This window comes from Malaclemys terrapin, chromosome 2 (assembly GCF_027887155.1).
Source record: "Malaclemys terrapin pileata isolate rMalTer1 chromosome 2, rMalTer1.hap1, whole genome shotgun sequence".
NCBI classification, from domain to species: domain Eukaryota; kingdom Metazoa; phylum Chordata; order Testudines; family Emydidae; genus Malaclemys; species Malaclemys terrapin.
In genome coordinates this window covers 39,109,164-39,130,749 of record NC_071506.1, presented here as the reverse complement: position 1 = coordinate 39,130,749, position 21,586 = coordinate 39,109,164, and the positions used below count along the sequence as shown (strand labels likewise).

Below are 21,586 nucleotides of genomic sequence, written 5' to 3'. Positions count from 1 at the left end.
CTTCCTTGACTGATGTTGTTATAACGCAGAGGTCAACAAGGTGGATAGGGAAAATATTGCTCAGTTTTCCACTAGAAAGATGGAACTTAGTAATATATAATAATAATACATACTTAGTAATATAGAGTAATAATATGTAGCTCTTATACAATAGAAATACTAAGACAGGCTTAAAGATAGCAGAACTTTTAAGCATTACTTTAATATTTGACACATTTAGATTAATTTTCAAAGAATTGCATGGGGTTTTAGCCACATAACTCCTATCAAACTTTAATGGATATAAAACCCCATCCACAGCTTTGAAAATATATCCCATAGTGTTTCCTCTGTGGCTCTGTGTTCTGAAATGTAATGCATGAGGTGGAAAGCTAGTAAAAACATGTAATTTTTGTGCATTGTATATAATCTTTATGACTGCTCAAAAGAAAAATTAGCATACACCAGGATACATTGTACTCTAGCCATCTGTTCTACATAAAAAGCACATATTTTACATTATTTGGGTATTAAAAATAATCACATCTTTAGTTCTCTAGATTTGTTATACTTCTCTAAAATAGACTTATGTTACCATCACTTTTGTAGTGGTTGGCAGTAAGCCACAGATGAAGGGCAGCAAATTCAAAGGATATTTTTCTGTAACCTTTTTGATCATTGATTGTTAGAAAATAATTTAGAAGATTTTTTTTCATTAAAATATTCCAGTATATGTGAGATTCTGACAGATACTATCAGTTTTGAAATTCTATTTATATTAAATATTTAGTTAAACTCAGCTAGATTTGGAGCAGGTTTAGTCATTTCTTCGTTAAGGTTGAAATTAGATCCCCAATTGACCAGTGAGCCTGATTTTCAAAGCCCCTTCTCTTTCCCCCCTCAAGAAATCAACCACCTTGAAATTTTGCATCCCATATCCTACCGCAGGGTAGAGTTTTCTGAGAAGTTGAGTAGAAATTAGGCAGTGTTTTAAAATTATGGTGTTTTGAAAAAATAGCTGTAGTTTACTGTTTTTATTATCTTGTATTTTGTTTGGTTGATTTTGCTGAGTAAAAGTGTCTTTTGGTATTTTGGGGCAGTTAATTCAGGGCACGGGTTAAAAAGGTATAAAGGGTTTTTAATTGCATAAACAGAATGTAGTATAATCCTTGTTCCCTCATTATTACTCCATCTAAAATATGCCATCTACCAAATATTAACATTACCTCCTTATAAAAAGATTACAAAGTCCCATTTGTGTTCAGGGGTTCCATTTCCTGTAATCATGATGTCATTTTGATCTCTCTCTCTCATATGTAAGAAAATTTGATAAGGGTGAACATAAGAATGGCCATACTGGGTCAGACCAAAGGTCCATCCAGCCCAGTATCCTGTCTGCCAACAGTGGCCAATGCCAGGTGCCCCAGAGGGAGTGAACCTAACAGGTAATGATCAAGTGATCTCTCTCCTGCCATCCATCTCCACCCTCTGACAAACAGAGGCTAGGGACACCATTCCTTACCCATCCGGGCTAATAGCCATTAATGGACTTAACCTCCATGAATTTATCTAGTTCTCTTTTAAACCCTGTTATAGTCCTAGCCTTCACAACCTCCTCAGGCAAGGAGTTACACAGGTTGACTGTGCGCTGTGTGAGGAAGAACTTCCTTTTATCTGTTTTAAACCTGCTGCCCATTAATTTCATTTGGTGGCCCCTAGGGAGCAAGTAAATAACTTTTCCTTATTCTTTTTCTCCACACCACTCATGATTTTATATACCTCTTTCATATCCCCCCTTAGTCTCCTCTTTTCCAAGCTGAAAAGTCCTAGCCTCTTTAATCTCTCTTCATATGGGACCCGTTCTAAACCCCTAATCATTTCAGTTGCCCTTCTCTGAACTTTTTCTAATGCCAATATATCTTTTTTGAGATGAGGAGACCACATCTGTACACAGTATTCAAGATGTGGGCGTACCATGGATTTATATAAGTGCAATAAGATATTCTCTGTCCTATTCTCTATCCCTTTTTTGATGATTCCTAACATCCTATTTGCTTTTTTGACTGCTGCTGCACACTGTGTGGACGTCTTCAGAGAACTATCTACGATGACTCCAAGATCTCTTTCCTTATTAGTTGTAGCTAAATTAGCCCCCATCATATTGTATGTGTAGTTGGGGTTATTTTTTCCAGTGCGCATTACTTTACATTTATCCACATTAAGTGCATTATTAAGTTTTAGTGGATAGTCTGTATTTATCTTAAACAAAAGTAGCTCTACCAGTAGTTGCCTGTACTCTTGTGTTTCCTTTCATTACTCACATTTATATATTATATACACCTCTACCTCGATATAACACTGTCCTCGGGAGCCAAAAAATCTTACTGTGTTATAGATGAAACCGCGTTATATCGAACTTGCTTTGATCTGCTGGAGTGCGCAGCCCCACCCTCCTGGAGCACTGCTTTACCGCGTTATATCAGAATTCGTGTTCTATCGGGTAGCATTATATCGAGGTAGAGGTGTGTATATAATATCTACATATTTAATTTATACACCACTGTTTGTTTCACATAAAGTTTAAAATTTAGTTAATACCCCTAATTTAGGTTTGCATAGGGGTACTTGATTGTCTTGGCACAAAAACTGTATTACCTGTATTTCGGTGTGCTATCTCCTGTGCAGACCTTGATACTTGGGTATCAGGTAGTCATCATTAAATGGTTTTTGGTGTTTTCATAGGAGATATATGAATCTGTGTATGAAATCTCCATTTTTAGGAAGTGCTCATCAGGTTCTAAACCCTTGACATCTGTCAAATTTCTAAGTCTTATTGGGTTTTGTTTTTATAATTGTTTCACAATTTGTAAATTTCATATTGTTTCCAACATTGTTAGTTATAGAGGTGAGGGTGTGGATTGTATGTGTATGTTTATGCCTAAACATTGTGTCCTCCTTTAAAATTATTTAGGGAAGAGAATGGCTGTAAAAACCTGAGTTCAGGATTGTCTGAAGCTGACATATACTGGGGGAAGGAGGGAACGGGGGTAGTGACTAAAGAATAACCTTTTTACCTCTTCCAGATTCATCAGTGTCCATGGCACCCTGTGCATGTTATCTTCCATTTCTGATTCTTGCAGTTTGCTCACTTTCAGAAGAAATATTTCTCATCTTGTTATTGCTCTTAAAGGTCTGTAAGGGTCTTTCAAAATCTGTTGCAATGAAAAGTGAGAACTACAGTATTATTTTTTCTTCTGTTTAGAATAAAATCTTCAAGGTGTTTCAAATAATGCATGTGCATAGAGAGAAAGAAAACTTACATACTGATGGAGATTTGTTGGATTTAGCTAAAGACATCTGGGCCCAGCCTGCTTCATCCTTTTAGTTGTTAGCAGGCCTTATAGGCTTTCTCTTTTTTCTCTCTCACCTATTATTTGAAGCCTTTGTAGGGTTGATATAATAAGAATGGTCAACAGCTTTGAAGATGTGTAGTTTGTTTAAATAGGAACAGAGGTAGAAAGGGTAGTCTAATGGGTAGTGTATTGGACTGGGAATCAGGAGATCTAAGTATAATTCCCAGCTTTACCATTAATGTGCTGTATCCTTGAGCAAGTCATTTAATCTATATACTGTGCTGTAGTTCCCATCTGTAAAACTTTGATAATACCTCCCTACCTCAGAGGGGTGTAGTGAAGATAAAACCTATTAATGACTGTGGAGGTGCTCAGATACTCCAGGGATGAGCGTCATCGTCTTTCTATCTGTCTAGACAGGCAGGTGACATTACCTCAGCATTTGCAACATTCCCTTATTCCAAGGTATCCAGCTACCAAAAGCAAAAGTGGAAATTTTTGAGAATGACAGACCACTTTATTTTGCCCCCCTTGATAAGGAATCAAGACATCTAGAAATATAAGAGGAAATCTTCTTCAGCCTTATGGAGGATGAACAACAATAATTAATATTTTATTTATATTCACCCTTCTAAAAGATACTTCAGTGTTTTTCAGTCTGTGCATCATGCCCATTACTTAAATGAACTACTTTTGCATTAGCATATGACAAGTTTTCTGGGCCAGTAACAGTAAGGAACAAACTTTTTATAAGAGGAAATGTAAACAATAACTTTCATATTGAAGCTCCAGAGGGAAGTATGGAAGGACAGTCGCTTGTCTGCCTATTATTCTTTGTTTTATCCTTTCATTGAGCATTTTCTTGACCTGTATACTGCAGTATATGTCAGATTATTATAGTTGAGGTTAAAGTTGTAACTGTCTTTTAAATACATTTTCTGTATCAGATAGTAAATTGGGTATTTGGCATATTTCCACTTCTTTGTACACCAGGAAATATTTGGGATTTTATATTTCTGGATGGTTATTTTTGAGTTTGGTCCCTTTTTTATAGTTCCTGTGCCTGCTTTTGATTTTACATGGTTCTTTATCAGTTCCAGAGTCATACTGACAATGTAGTATAATGAAAAATAAATAAATAAATAATGTGTCATTAATGGCTGAAACAATCTGAAATTGAAGATGCTTTGTTTCTGTTGGGTTTTAGCCTCCATTTAAAAAAAAATCTAATTCTAATAATATAATTATTTTGAAAAGAAAGTTATAAAAATGCTCATTTTAAGGCCATGAGTTATTATTAATCTATCATAACATTTATGTTATCTGTAATATTAATGCATTGGTAAAACTGCACTCAGTGGTCAGGAGTGGTCAATAATTTTTGTTTCTGGGATCAAAGCAGCCTAAAACTATAATATAAAACCCAGCTGATTGGTAGTTATTTCAGTACAGTACGTTAAATAAACCATGAAATCAGACCTGCTTTCTGATGTTAGTCAAATTCTATCATCTTCTGAAATATTTTTAATTACCATGAAAAAATAGACATTCAAAGCAATCTTCATATAATAGAAGTCTACCGCTGGTCATGTATTTTCATAATCTGAAGAGAGCGGTTATATTTTTTAATTATTGGGGTAGTTGGTAGTGACTGCTATATTTAGGTTGTCTAGCACTTTTCATTATAAAAGATTCTCATGACCTTTTTTGAGCAGTGCTAACTTCTCCATTGTTTCAAGTATGCCTTTGAAATTCAGCAGGGAGAAAGCCTAGGGCCAGAGAAGTGCCTTTTCTTTGTCCCATGAAATTGTATTGGGTTTAGCCAATTTAAAAACTATTGAAAATTACCATTTGCATTGTCCACAAAATGGTTTCAACCCGCCAACATACTAACTGAACTTTAACATTCTAATCTAAATCCAGGCCCATATCGTTGTCAAACCACCATCAGCAGCAATACACAATGAACGGGGAACCCTGGGAGCAGACAGCATCTCAGGGGCAGAGAAGGGGATTCAGGCTCAGTTTCCCTCGATACCCTACCTAACACATGACTACAGTGGCTTGCCTTCCCATCTGGGGACATCATTTAGGGCAGTAACTTATCCCACCTCTTGGGAGGGGGAAGAGAGAGCTAAGCAAGGCTTTTCTAGGCCATGCTCTGAGTTGAGTACATTACCCTAATGTCCAGTGGTACCATCTCAGGCAGGAGCATCCCCTACTTCCTTGTGAGAGTGAAAGAGCTGAGCCAGGCTTCCACCAACCATCTCCTGAACCCAGCACATATGGTCTGAGTCTTCCATCTTCTCTCTGGGATAATAATCTTCTGCTTCTGACAGCTAATGTAATTAATCCTTTAACTCAAGTGATAGAAATCTGTACTGCAATGTTTGAGCTTAATGGTTCAAACATGATGATGGTGCACAATGAGGAGCGGGTTTCAGTTGCTCATTATAGAATTTATTTTTATCTTTTTCCTTAAAAAATAAACAAAACCTAACCCCTAGGATATTTCACTGACAAAAAACATTAAGGTTGCAAAATTGAGCATCCAGAACTTAGGAAATGACAGAATTAAGTTTGCCTGTGTAATCTTTAATTACACGAGCACCTTATTTTTTCCATGGGACCTCAGCTGCACTCAGTGCACAGGATGGGAAGTATTCAGCGAATATGCTGCTCTATAGTATTCCTGCCTCACTTGCTCTAAACATTTGGAAAATGTATAGAGAATGAGACAGGAAGAGAAAGAATGTCCTGTTGATTAAGGTAATTAATGCCTGCATAATCGTTACACACAGGAGCCAAATTAAGGATGAACAGGCAACCTAATTTGTTGCATTTCCTGACTTCTGGGTGCTTGACTTTGCAACTCAAACAATATTCTGTTAACATGTTGTGTGTGTTGTTTTTGTTTTTAATTTAATAAATGACTTTGGAGGGGAGCATCATGTTGTAGTGGATAGCCTGGGCGCTGCATGGAGAGTTGGAGATCTGGTTTCCATTCCCAGGTCTGCCACTGAGTTGCTGTATGGCTTTTGACAAGTCACTTCACCTCTGTGCCTCTGCTCCCTCTCACCTTTCTATTGTCTTTGTAGACTGTAAGCTCCTCTGGGAAGGGTCTATCTCTAATGATGTATTTTATACAGTGTCTAGTACAATGCAGCTCCAATCTTAGTTTGGGCCTCTAAGCACTACTCCAGTGAAAACTCTTTTAAAACTCTCACTTATATGCAGTTCTAATTACTGTGGTGAAGTCCTACAAAATATGGGGCTGATCCTGTCAATACATATGTGCACAGTGTTGCCAACCCCGAAGGTTAAAAAATCATGAGTCAGACCCTCCCGCCCCAAATAATGAGATTGGCAAAAGGAAAAGGAACAAAAAGGGGTGGGGTTTTTTTGGTCTTCCAATTTTTGAACTCCCCCTGACATTCTCAATGTCTGTGTGATATAGCTGTCAGAAGCTCTTGTAAACTTATATTGAGCAAGATAGTTTTGGACAGTATTTCAGGGGCTCTCAATAGAGAACTCAACTGAGATTGGATCATTGTTTTGCTAGGCACTGTTCAAAAACATAGTAAGGGATAAATCCCTGCCATGAATATCTTACAATCTAGTGCAAAGTTTTTGATGTGGGAGCTGGAACTGGGACTCACCAAATTCAATTTATTTGGGGGCTATCAAATATCCATTAGATGGAAACAACTTTTCCCACCTCCAGAGATGGGCAGGATTCAAACTGGTGACCTATAATTTGGGAGCATAATACAGTAAAATCTCATTTTGTGGGCAAGTTAGTGATGTAAAGGTAAGGAAGGTGTCATTTCATTAGTAAAAACCTACAGAATCATAATTTCAGAGGTGTCACCCACTGCACCGTGGCAGGTGAGATTTGCTGTCTCCCTGACACTTACACCTCCCAAATCCAGGTCCTCTAGTTGGTGGAAATTTTGATAATACAGTGTTTGTCAGAAAAGGGATGAGTTGGATATAATTTGAAAACCCTTTCTCCTATGAACACAATGATACTAAACATGACAGACCTAGAACAATTATGTAGCTGTGTATTCAAAAAAAGGTTTAAAAATCAGTGTTTTTAATTATATTTTAACACAGGAATGCATTGCTTGCATAAAAAAGAGATTGATTTTTGGTAATCGAAGGGAAGTTAGCCTTGACATGTAGGACTTAAAACATTTGTTCATCTAAGTCATCATCAGCGACGTTTCCATTTAGGGCACTACTGCTAGACATGTCACAGTGATTCTCGTCTGTGCCACACTTGCACAAATCAATACAATGCAGGCTGCTGGGCAAACATTTGCAGGGTGGTGAGCATCTGGTCTTTGCATACAAGCAATTGATTAACTGATGGATTGATTTGGAAGTGCATTTCACATCAGTCCATCCTGCATGACCCATCCATGCCTGATAGAGGAGGATAGTTTTGAATGCACTCACTCATCCCAGTCATTCCATTGCTTGATAATCCTCTTCTTGATAGCAGCTATAAATGCACCTCTGGACAGTGGCAAGTTTTCTTAGTGAACTGAGCAATCATTGGGGCTAGCAGGTATGACTGGCAGGATGTATACACGGGTCATTTGCTCTGGCTAATGATGATGTTGGAATGTGTTTTTCCCCTGAAATGATGTATGATATGTCCTAGATATCCAGATCTTCATCTGAAGCCATACTCAATTATTTTTTGCCTCTGGAGTCCATCCCACTTTTCCACAATAATGAAGTGAGGTCAAGATTAGTGAATGCAGAAAGCTCTACTTCAGTCAATTAAACCAATACTTTATTGAAAACTTGAGTTTTTGGCTTCAGAATTTTTGGACTTGGTAGAAAAGTATGTGTGTCATGAAGTCGGGAAGCATTTTCAAAGAACAGTTCTTTGCTGGTCCAGACAGCACCTGAGGCTGGGACTAGTCCCCGTTAATATACTCCTGATAGCAGATCATAACAGTAGAATGAAGAGTACCTGTGCCATCTGCTGTATCTTCAAGGAAGTCTAAGTTATTGGCAGCACAAAAATATAGACCTTCCCTTGACGAGATCTGGGGAATGTACAACCGTTCATTCAGTTCTATGCAGCTAAGAACATTGCTTGCTGTTGCACTCTCCAAGGAGAGTACTTTTTACTCAGTGGAGGAGGCAATGCTGTGCATAAGCTGCACAAGGAATTTGCTACAGGCTTTGGAATGAATTGTTAAACCAACAGCCATTTGTAGTGGTAGATTGTGCATATGCCTCACAGTTGTCATGCATGTGTTGAAAACCTGCCTTTCACTCAAGCACTCGTACATGAGGCTTTGTGATAAAATGGCAGCCTTGTGCTCCACTTGCTTATTGTCATGCTTGCTGGTGCTGAAGTCACCGTGATCAAAGATGCACCATTTAAAAAAAAAAGAAAAACAGGTCACTCAGTATTATTTTTTCAGTTTTGGCATCAACTATGGATCCCTGAAACTCCCACATACTGCAGGACACAATGCTTTTCCGTAAACATTTAGCATCTGGAAACAGTCTTCATATTACTGTAGACATCAGCGCTTTGGATAGTGCCACGTCTTTTGCAGCTTATAAGTATATGCTCTGTGATTCATTTCTGTGGATAGGATTGCTAAAAACTACATCCACATCCCACGGTTCATCTTCAATAAAAGCTTTCAGAGCTTTTCTGCTAAGCATTTGTTCCTCTTCAATCTTGTTCAAAGCACATATTTCTCTGTACTTAGCCTTTGCATCACCCATCACCATCACTTTTCCATCCATATGAGCCCTCTGTGAGGCAGCTGAGTTGCACAGTTTACAGTGGTAACATCAGTATTTGTTTCTATTGCTTTTACCTTTTGACACAATATATATGTTATTGGTTTAGCACTTGATGTGATACACAATATCATATGCATGGGCATCTTTTGGGTCAAAGCATTCACTTACCTTTATTTTCCATGTAACATTCTTACTAAGAATGACTGCTTCATACACAGGGCTGGCTCCAGAGTTTTTGCCGCCCCAAGTGGTGAAAAAAAAGAAGACGCCGCAATTGCGATCGGCGGCAGGTCCACCGCGCCGCCGCCTTCTTCGGTGGCAATTCGGCGGCAGGGACCCTCCACCAAATTGCCGCCGAAGAGACCGACATGCCGCCCCTTCCCCTTGGCCGCCCCAAGTACCTGCTTGCTCAGCTGGTGTCTGAAGCCGGCCCTGTTCATACAGTTTCACACCTCTCTTATGTGTCAAAACTGTGCTTAATGGATACTTTCGGGCTTCTGGATAACTGCAGAAGAAGAGGTATTCTTCTCAAAACGCATGCCAGGGGACCTAGGATATGGTGACTCTCGCCCACAGCTGGCAGTTGTCTTCACATCTTGAACTTTTTCCTTCATCTTCTCCAACCTCACCAAATTCAGTTTATGCATGCATTTCTTCTAGCCTGTAAGGTGCTACCAGGCATTTAACCAGGACTTCTACAATGGTATTCTTCAAAGATTCATCTACTCTTTGTCTTTCCATTGATTCCTAAAAATGATCAAGATGAGAGTAAAAACAAGAAGATTGTAATAAATTATTTTGGGATTACAACTATGTTATGTAATGTATGTTATGTAACTATGTGCATACTGTTTGCGGATGGATTCCAGTAATTTCTGGCACGATGCTGATGTCTTCATCAGTGCCTCAGTACAACTCTTGGCATAGTAAATAAAGTTGATATTCAATACCACTGAAACAATTATTTTTTTGCCGATGATGCCAAATCAACTTGATGCATTCCTTCCTTTCATAGTAATCTGTAACATTAAAGAAATGAATCAGGTATCATGTTCTGAGATTGAACTGATAACACAGTACTGTCAACTGAGGGCCACAATTTAACTTTGTGAGGGCTGCATGTTTGACAAGGCTTTCTTAAAGTATAATTTAAAAAGTTTATTTTTAAGCATTCTCTTGAATATATAGCTACATAGTTGTTCTAGGTTTGTCATGTTTGGTACCATTGTGTTTGTGGGAGAAGGGCTTTTGAATGATATTCAACTTGATCCGTTTCCGACAATATTATCAAAATTTCCACCAGCTGGAGGAGTTGGAGCAGGGAGCCACAGGGGACAGGAAGTCTCATCTACCACGCTGCAAACAGTGACGCTATTGAAATTATAATTTGGTAGATTTTTTACAAATCAAAAGACACCGTTCCTATCTTTCTGTCATTAAATTACCTACAGAATTACACACGCTCCCAGATTACTACAGGTGAAAGGCTCCATAGCTACAAAGCAATGTTCGGAGGCATCCAATCCCCGTTAATATTATACTTTGATAATTATGTTTGCTTTCTGAAAAGATAACTTTATTAAATCAAGTTCGGTCCTTTTTGGACTGTATGTAGGTAGGGCTTCCACTCCTGCTAAAATCATCCACACATTGCTATCAGTCTGAAACACACTCTACATCTCCCACACCCTGTTCTTAAAAGGACAGCTCCTATTAAACAAATACAAATAATGCAAATGCAACAGTAAAACAAATTATTAAATCAAGATGCACATTCACTTTAATAAATAAAATTTTTGCAATATAAAATTGTTCTAACAATTACTCTTGGGTCCACTAACTTTTACTTATACATACATACACACACCCAATATTTGTCATATTCACATGGATCATCCTCAGGTTTTGAACCCACAACCTTGAGACCTACTGTTCAGATCCCTTACATTACAGCTCTAAGAGTAATGGGGGAGATATGTTATTGTTCCCTTTGTGGACCAGCTCATGCAGAGTGCTAAAACACTCTCATTGTCAGTGGGTTACACACGTATTTGTGAGACAGCAGTGCAATGCTGGACATCAATATTTCTGGTTTCTATTTGTGGCTATGGGAATGGATTGTGATCCAGTGGTTACAGACAGCATCACTAAATGGAACAATGCCTTGCTTGGGTCATCTGTGTGTACTGAATCCAGTACCTCTGAATGTAAAAGTGGCCTCTTCAACTTGAGATAAAGAGCCAGATCTCTTAGCACAGAAATACTCACGGTCAGAAACCTTTGTATGTGTAGCTGCTAGAGGGTGATGCAGAAAGACAGTGTTGCAAAGTTGATGAGTCTTGGCTCTGTTATAGCTCTGTTGATGAGTCTTGGCTCTGTTATAGCTCTGGTCAGTTATCTGTAAAATGGTGAATGATAGTTACCCCCAACAAGGTATGAAAGCCTGGCTCATAGTATGGGTTGTGAAGGGCACAGAAATATTAAGACCAGTCAGTGGAAGAGAAAGGAGTAGAACTCATGGGCTCTTGGCTTGCTGTTTCGTGCACCTAACACTAGACTACAGAACTTTGTGTTCTTTCTCTTTCCCGCCCCCACTCCTGCCCCCCAATATATGTGAAGGCTGGAGTGAGGGCCAAAATCACACTTATTTTTATTTTATGACAATGTTGTATGAAAGTCTTATCTCTATAATTAAATCTTATAAATATTTATAACCTGGAAGCAGTTACTCATGAGCATGTATTTATTCCTGCATAGAGTCCCATTGAAGTCAATGAATTTTGCAAATCACCTTTTTCTATTTTTAATTTTGTTCCCCCTCTTGTTATGGGAAAAACCTATACAAACAAAAAGGGGAGATGATTTCTGGAGGGACAAGCAGGGGAGCTGAATATACCCAAAGTACAATCTAATATACAAAGTTAACACACTGGTAAACACAGAGAACGTGCTCTCCCCCCCCCCAATCTCTTTTAGTTATTGAAACATTAGGAGTTACTTGTAACAATGTCAGGTTAAAAAATGTAAAGTGAAGTATGATTTTTTTAAGTAGATAAAATGAACCTTTAATTCTAATCTATTATATATGCCCTGTTTTGATTTTCCAGAAGAGTTCTTTAAAATTCTCCATGTGCTCATTTAGATTTAAGTGATGCTTATTGCCGGCTACTTTCTTCCTGTCATGAACAGATGATTGGTCTTGAAAACTAAAGCAAGCATTGTACGTATTTTAGTCTTGACAGTTATTTTTCTGAGAACTTCCCCCTTAGTGTTCCCAGGTGAGCTAGCTGAAGTCATTGGTATAAAAGATAGGAATTATTCATGATATTATCAATTTTAGAAAGATATCACTGAACAATTTGTGTATTAAATTGACCCTATGGAATTTTTTCTCTTTCTGCAAATGGGACAGGAAGTAAGAGAAATTAAGACAAAAAGAAACCTTTTCTGCGTTCAAAACCATTCAAAAAGCACTATATAATGGGCACCATTTTTATATAGTTTCAATAGCTATTAAATATGCTTAGATAAATACAATTTTTGTTATAGTATCTGAGGTCCTTCCAGGTTAATTAGATTAGCAATAATGAGGTTTCTGGTGGACTTCATGGAGTCTCTGGTTTTTCTCCCTTTCTGTGTTATAAAAAGTTCTGCTTGGGGTAGTTTACTGGTTCTTTTTTGGATGAGATAGAGAGGGGATGTCTGATGTGAATGTCATTCTGGCTAAGATGGAAAAGCTTTATCCAAGAGATTTATGTAATGTTTCCTAATGGTCATCAGACTCTGGATTAGTACATGTCACAACCAAACCCATTAACTGAGAATGGTTTTGTGATCTTGATTGTCCCAAAGAAATGCAGTTACCCCCTTATTAAAACATGTGAAACGCTTACTGAAAAAAAGTTCAGTCTTGGATCATTTATACCCCTTTTTCTGCTTGTCACCTTCTTCTCTTTTCCTATTTGCAAGAATAATTCCCTTTCTGTCCCATACCTATCGATAACATCAGCAGTTCCCTAAGAAGCCCTTTGTAAGGATAGCTGCTCTGGCCATGTAGGTGGTGGTCTACAGACAGTTGTCCGTTAGTCCCCACAAGCTAGCTGTATGGGACTTCATGTGCTTTTCTCCAGGCTCTGTGCAACTTCTGCAAGTGTGTACTCCAACCAACAGAACATTTATAGTTGCAGGAAAGTGCAACACTATTATATATTATGTCACTGACTGGGGAAGGGACGACTTACTACAACCAGGACAAAGGCAGGAAAAACTAGAGGGGAACCAAATACAATTTAAAATTTAACAAAAATAATTTTAATTACATCAATATGATTCTCTTATTCAATAAGGCTATAAACATTTTTATGACATTAGTTCACTGAGCATAAATACACTTCAAGTTCCCTGAACTTTGATTCATTTATTTCCAGACAATTTTTTTAAACTTTTAAAGATCAGCAGAAAAATTGGTGTGGAATTAGATTCCCCCCCCCCTTTGTAACATATAAGGTGTCCTGCCATCTGTCCTGTTTCTGTAGACTGCCTTTTGTTACAGTGTCCTCTAGTGTGGTGCAACTTTGTATAAAAAGCTGCTATAATTTTTCATAGCTATATTGAGTCTTTTGTATGTTTACCCTTACTATAACAACACTTACTAATAATCAAAAGGTTGGTTCTCAATTAGGTGTAGCAACAAATGTGCAGTAGAGTTTCTCTCTAAATTTTTGATCTGATAAAATGCTGATGGTAACACTTGAGTGCATCATTACCTTTCCCATCAGATTCATCATCTTCTGATACAGTTGTGGTGCTGTTGTCATCTGTTATTTCCTAAGCCACAATTTCCATGTCAGTTTGTGGCTAAACCCCAACATCTTGACAATCCCTTTTTATCCAGTTCAGCATTGAACTTTCATCTACTGCATACTTATAACTGGCATTTTTTTGCCAAACTGACAAGACTGTATTGGGCATCATCAACAGCATCAGGCTTGCTTTTGGAGAGCAAAGATGAAACAGCTGTTTCATTGCCCAGTATTCATGCATTCAATATATGGCCATAGTTTTTCCATCTTTCTCTTGCTATTATAGTCTTGATTGTTTTCCTGACATATAGTCTTGATTGTTTTCCCGACACGTCTAATGGTGTTCCACATACTTCTGCATTGTTGAGACAATGGTTCAGAACTAGATTTTGTCTCTTAAGACCATTTTTTTCCATCATACCACTTTCATAGAATCATAGAAGATTAGGGTTGGAAGAGACCTCAGGAGGTCCTCTAGTCCAATCCCATGCTCAAAGCAGGACCAACACCAGCTAAATCATCCTAGCCAGGGCTTTGTCAAGCCAGGCCTTAAAAACCTCTAAGGATGGAGATTCCACCACCTCCCTAGGTAACCCATTCCAGTGCTTCACCACTCTCCTAGTGAAATAGTGTTTCCTAATATCCAACCTATACCTCCCCCACCTCAACTTGAGACCATTGCTCCTTGTTCTGTCATCTGCCACCACTAAGAACAGCTGAGCTCCATTCTCTTTGGAACCCCCCTTCAGGTAGTTGAAGGCCTCTATCAAATCCCCCCTCACTCTTCTCTTCTGCAGACTAAACAATTCCAGTTCCCTCAGCCTCTCCTGGTAAGTCATGTGCCCCAGCCCACTAATCATTTTCATTGCTCTCCACTGGATTCTCTCCAATTTGTCCACATCCTTTCTGTAGTGGGGGGCCCAAAACTGGACGCAATACTCCAGATGTGGCCTCACCAGTGCCGAATAGAGGGGAATGATCACTTCCCTCGATTTGCTGGCAATGAAGTAAAAATCTTAAGCAAATCCACATGTTCCATAGAATCTCTATGGATAGAAATTTCATGCTCTAATAAGAATATAACATTAGGGATCTATTATCGACCACCTGACCAGGACAGTGATAGTGATGATGAAATGCTAAGGGAAATTAGAGAGGCTATCAAAATTAAGAACTCAATAATAGTGGGAGATTTCAATTATCCCCATATTGACTGGGAACATTTCACTTCAGGATGAAATGCAGAGATAAAATTTCTCGATACTTTAAATGACTGCTTCATGGAGCAGCTGGAACGGGAACCCACAAGGGGAGAGGCCTGAGTGGAGCGCAGGATCTGGTCCAAGAGGTAACTATAACAGGATCGCTTGGAAATAGTGACCATAATACAATAGCATTCAACATCCCTGTGGTGGGAAGAACATCTCAACAGCCCAACACTGTAGCATTTAATTTCAAAAGGGGGAACTATGCAAAAATGAGGGGGTTAGTTAAACAGAAGTTAAAAGGTACAGTGACTAAAGTGAAATCCCTGCAAACTGCATGGGCGCTTTTTAAAGACACTATAATAGAGGCCCAACTTCAATGTATACCCCAAATTAAGAAACACAGTAAAAGAACTAAAAAAGAGCCACCATTGCTTAACAACCATGTAAAAGAAGCAGTGAGAGATAAAAAGACTTCCTTTAAAGAGTGGAAGTCAAATCCTAGTGAGGCAAATAGAAAGGAGCATAAACGCTGCCAAATTAAGTGCAAGAATGTAATAAGAAAAGCCAAAGAGGAGTTTGAAGAACGGCTAGCCAAAAACTCCAAAGGTAATAGCAAAATGTTTTTTAAGTACATCAGAAGCAGGAAGCCTGCTAAACAACCAGTGGAGCCCCTTGATGATCGAGATACAAAAGGAGCGCTTAAAGACGATAAAGTCATTGCGGAGAAACTAAATGGATTCTTTGCGTCAGTCTTCACGGCTGAGGATGTTAGGGAGATTCCCAAACCTGAGCCGGCTTTTGTAGGTGACAAATCTGAGGATTGAAGTGTCACGGATTGAAGTGTCACGAGAGGAGGTTTTGGAATTAATTGATAAACTTAACATTAACAAGTCACCGGGACCAGATGGCATTCACCCAAGAGTTCTGAAAGAACTCAAATGTGAAGTTGCGGAACTGTTAACTAAGGTTTGTAACCTGTCCTTTAAATCAGCTTCTGTACCCAATGACTGGAAGTTAGCTAATGTAATGCCAATATTTAAAAAGGGCTCTAGAAGTGATCCCGGCAATTACAGACTGTTAAGTCTAACGTCGGTACCAGGCAAATTAGTCGAAACAATAGTTAAGAATAAAATTGTCAGATACACAGAAAAACATAAACTGTTGAGCAATAGTCAACATGGTTTCTGTAAAGGGAAATCATGTCTTACTAATCTATTGGAGTTCTTTGAAGGGGTCAACAAACATGTTGGCAAGGGGGTTCCAGTGGACATAGTGTACTTAGATTTCCAGAAAGCCTTTGACAAGGTCCCTCACCAAAGGCTCTTATGTAAATTAAGCTGCCATGGGATAAAAGGGAAGGTCCTTTCATGGATTGAGAACTGGTTAAAAGACGGGGAACAAAGGGTAGGAATTAATGGTAAATTCTCAGAATGGAGAGGTGTAACTAGTGGTGTTCCCCAAGGGTCAGTCCTCGGACCGATCCTGTTCAACTTATTCATAAATGATCTGGAGAAAGGAGTAAACAGTGAGGTGGCAAAGTTTGCAGATGATACTAAACTGCTAAAGATAGTTAAGTCCAAAGCAGACTGTGAAGAACTTCAAAAAGATCTCACAAAACTAAGTGATTGGGCAACAAAATGGCAAATGAAATTTAATGTGGATAAATGTAAAGTAATGCACATTGGAAAAAATAACCCCAACTATACATACAATATGATGGGGGCTAATTTAGCTACAACAAGTCAGGAAAAAGATCTTGGAGTCATCGTGGATAGTTCTCTGAAGATGTCCACGCAGTGTGCAGAGGTGGTCAAAAAAGCAAACAGAATGTTAGGAATCTTTAAAAAGGGGATAGAGAATAAGACTGAGAATATATTATTGCCCTTGTATAAATCGATGGTATGCCCTCATCTCGAATACTGTGTACAGATGTGGTCTCCTCATCTCAAAAAAGATATATTGGCATTAGAAAAGGTTCAGAGAAGAGCAACTAAAATGATTAAGGGTTTAGAACGGGTCCCATATGAGGAGAGATTAAAGAGGCTAGGACTCTTCAGGTTGGAAAAGAGGAGACTAGGAGGGGATATGATAGAGGTATATAAAATCATGAGTGATGTGCAGAAAGTGGATAAGGAAAAGTTATTTACTTATTCCCATAATACAAGAACTAGGAGTCATCAAATGAAATTAATAGGCAGCAGGTTTAAAACAAATAAAAGGAAGTTCTTCTTCACGCAGCGCACAGTCAGCTTGTGGAACTCCTTACCTGAGGAGGTAGTGAAGGCTAGGACTATAACAGAGTTTAAAAGAGAACTGGATAAATTCATGGTGGTTAAGTCCATTAATGGCTATTAGCCAGGATGGGTAAGGAATGGTGTCCCTAGCCTCTGTCTGTCAGAGGGTGGAGATGAATGGCAGGAGAGAGATCACTTGATCATTGCCTGTTAGGTTCACTCCCTCTGGGGCACCTGGCATTGGCCACTGTCGGTAGACAGGTCTGACCCGGTATGGCCTTTCTTATGTTCTTATGTTCCTACTAATGGAGCCCAATATGCCACTAGCCTTCTTGGCAACAAGAGTACATTGTTGACTCATATCCAGCTTCTCATCCACTGTAATCCCCAGGTCCTTTTCTGCAGAGCTGCTGCTTAAGCAGTCGGTCTCCAGCCTGTAATTTCATTGTGTCTCATAGTCTCTGGTCATAGTTTCCAAGCCACTGCTTTAATTTGGCATGCCAGCACTCTTTGCCGTGTCATATCCAGAAATGCCAAATTGTAGAAGAAAAAGATTCTCAGCTGTAGGTGGTATAGGGTGACCAGATGTCCCACTTTTATAGGGACAGTCCCTATTTTGGGGTCTTTTTCTTATATAGGGTCCTATTACCCCCACCCCCGTCCCAATTTTTCACATTTGCTGTCTGGTCACCCTAAGGCGGTAGGAAAGGTTCAATCATTTTTGCCATATAAAATATTCATAGAAGGATAAGTGGCTAAATTTTCAAAAGAGAAATGTAGTATTACTAAATGTGTCTTGACAAAAGTGTGCTTGACAAATTTTCTTTTGACCTGTCTTTCCGTATGGAAAATAATTTTATGCCATAAACCTTATCTTGCTTTTTTGGTCCTGACTGAAAATTCCTTTTGCGTTGCTAGAATGACTTTAGGGCTTTCTGGTGCATGGCTTGTGTTTGATGGGCATATCCTGTGGTGTTCTATTTGTCTACAGCAGTGGGGCTGCTCTTTTCTGTCTCACATCCCATTGTAGGTGCATTCAAGTTGGTTTCTTTGGGGTATGATTAAAACATACTACTTCCTGAGAATATATTATTGCCCTTATATAAATCGATGGTATGCCCTCATCTCGATGATCAGTTTGTTTTTCTTGCACTAACTTATTTTCCTAGTGGAGTTCCTAAGCATTATTAAAGGTGTTTAGCAGCACTCATCCATGGACGATATTTTGTGTGTGTGCGCGAGGCTTAATGCAGTAATCTGTTTTCCATTGGGGGAAATTTACAAGCACATAACCCCTGCCTCACACAAACTGTTTCCCACAAAGATTCCTCATGCAACGTGTGAGGTTTCTTTTTTCTCGGCTATATGAATTACATTATCACTCTAATACCAACAAATTTAAACAGCAGCAAAAAACTTGATTAAAGTATGTGTAACCCTGCTGTCTGGTCTTCAGAGAAACGTATCATCTGTAAATAATAAACAAAAGCAAAATCAGCATTGGGAATGTGTAGTAGTTCTCTCCTACTAATGGTCAGGCCTTGGGGGAAAAAATCTCCTATTTCCCAGCGACTGTTGCCAGCTATGGTGTAGCTTCTAAGACAATTTGAGGGGCTGTTTACTTAAAGAGCCTAATGGTCAATTGTGTAGCAATGGCCCACAGTCCTGACATTTTGATTTTTTGAATAACGTACATTAAAAAGAAAACGTGTCTTGATGACTTGAAGACATATCTTAGAGCCAGGCACTCTGTTTTCTAATCTCAGCACTGACTGTTTGGCCTTGGGTAAATCATTTAATCTCTCTGGACCTGTTTCTCCACTCCATAAAATGGGAAAGTAACACTTACTTTAGGAATGGATTCTAATACCCTTACTCGTATTAAGCAATATCTTACTTCATGTGTAGCTTCATTGATTTTACTCAGACTGCCAAAGAAATAAGATATTATTCAACATTAGTAACTGTAAGAAGGTGGTCCTTAGTATTTAAGGTATAGATTTCATCCTTTTTTTTTTTTTTTTTTTTTTTTTCTATAAAGCACCTGGAATACACATGGCATTGTGTAAATAATAAAAATGTTTACTTCATCCAACATTTTGAGGTTTAATTAGTTAAAGTTTGTAAATTGTTTTGTATATAAAGGACTGTACAATTTATCATCATTATTATTTATTAAAATGTCTTAGAATTCATATCTCACACAAACATCTTTCAGTTTCTGGGAACCTCAGACATCCAGACTTCAGTTTTTCTTTGGTCACTGTCATTTGTCCAGATTTATTCTTTAAGTTTCGGTTAGTTTACAGATAAAATATTACCATTTTACTGTCTTTGACATTTTTTTATATTTCAGAGCATTTTCAGGAACAAAGAGTTATATGCAGAAATCTGAATCTAAACATATTTTAAGATTTTAATCTATTTAATACATACTGAAGGAGTTCAGTGTGCTCATTTTTCACATTATATGTGCTTGAATTATAATTTCAAGTTTTTTTCTAGGAGTTTTTTTGGGCAAAGTAACAGTTTATGATATGCTTTCTATGATGATGTAATGTTCTATCATATATATTCATTGTCTCTGAATTAGTCACCATGTAGCACTTACTTTTTTCCCGTTTCTAGCAGCCCGTAGGAACTGTTCCTCTTGGTATGCCAGTAACGAGAAAAAAAGAGGATGAGGTGTCAGTTGGAAGCATGCCTTTGGCAAAGCAGCAGTCATATCAAGCTTCTGAGTATGCCAGCAGCCCTGTCAAAACAAAAACTGTAACAGGTATGTTCTCATTTTAATTGAATCTGGCCATTTTGTCTTGTCACCCTCACATTACACACAAGCATTTTTAGTGGCATTACATTTTTCAAACTTAAACGGTTCGTTTTAAAACTCTCACTTTATTTACAATTTATGTAATTAAAAATCATCAGATTTTTCAATTCTAAAACACATTTTATTTCCCTCTTGTTTTGCTGTTGTTATTGAGGTCCACGCTCTTTCAGACAGTGCTCTTGCTAAGCTGATGAAGCAGATGCACTTACATTAGAATTTTAATTATTGTCTTGATATATAATGTCAATGGGACTACTCACATAATCTCGTTCTAGCATGTTCAAAAGTCTTTGCAGTATCAGGGTCTTATGTTTAAATAAAGTACAATGCAGTATTTTCAAGACCACCTAGTTATGGAAAGTGTATTAGCCACCACTTTGTTTTCTGTCTTTAGCAAAAACTTAAATGCTGGAGTAGTTTGTGGTCCTTAACAAATGTCTATGCTTATGTTGTAGTGTGCTATTACTGATCGTCAATGGACATGACAGTCTGTACATTTCTGGGCTATCATAGCGAAAAATTTGATTCTAGCCATTTAAAAAGTGTAGTAATCCTTATACAATACATGGGACCAAATTCTGCTTTCATTTACACTGGTGTATTTTCCTGCATAGAACTTATCGTTATCCTCATTGCTATGTTCTTCTGTCAGCACTATATGATTGATGTCTTTAGGAATCTGGTTTGGAATCTTGCAAAAATGATGCATGGGTTAATAGGTTCCCAGTCGATGAGTGATTTGTCAGCAGAATCTATTATAATGAGCACTACTCCCTCTGTGGGTTTGTTGTCACTACAACCTGAGTAAATGAGTAAATGAGATGTTTCTTCTTTTGCTTGAAGTGGTTGTTTTCTGCACTTATCAATCTGCTCTCATTGATACCCAGAATTTAAAGTTTATAGTTGTCCATCTCCCTCATGATCGCTGAGATCTTTGGTATTTGAAACGTTGTTCTCATGTTCCAGTAACCAGCTCTGTTTTATTGTGCTAGCATCAGTTTTTGGGTTCCTGGCTTCCAGAGACTGGCTTTCACCAGGAGCTGTCATGCAGCATTAGGGGTCGGCAGAGTTCATTTTTAACAGAGTGGTAGCCTGATTCCATTTCTATAACCAGTAAGATGTTTCTACAAAGCCAAATGGTCAGCCCTGTGTTCAGCCCTCCCCACTTTACCTGGGCTTGGGACCAGCAGCCACATCAGTGTGCAGCAGGTGGGCTTATGTTGTAGAGCTAGCAGCTGAAGCTGATGATATGATAGGAAACCACAGAGCTGTTTACCAAGTGACTAAAACTCTGTGTGAAAATTTCAAAACAGGACATGAGCCAAGAAAAAGCAAAGATGGAAAAATGCTTACAACTGAGGTAGAACAGAAAAACAGATAGACAGAGCATTTCAAA

General features: G+C 38.4%; 1 protein-coding gene across 6 annotated transcripts in view; it reads left to right on the top strand.

Moving 5' to 3' along the window:
• VPS13B (vacuolar protein sorting 13 homolog B) overlaps positions 1 to 21,586 on the top strand; it is a 960,935-nt gene that overhangs the window by 422,497 nt on the left and 516,852 nt on the right. For 5 of the 6 annotated variants that reach the window (XM_054017507.1, XM_054017510.1, XM_054017508.1 and 2 more), the window contains exon 21: positions 19,989 to 20,136. In XM_054017507.1, the coding sequence (XP_053873482.1) occupies positions 19,989 to 20,136 (148 nt within the window). The remainder of the gene's footprint in view (positions 1 to 19,988; positions 20,137 to 21,586) is intronic. The other variant, XM_054017509.1, reaches the window with a different exon arrangement.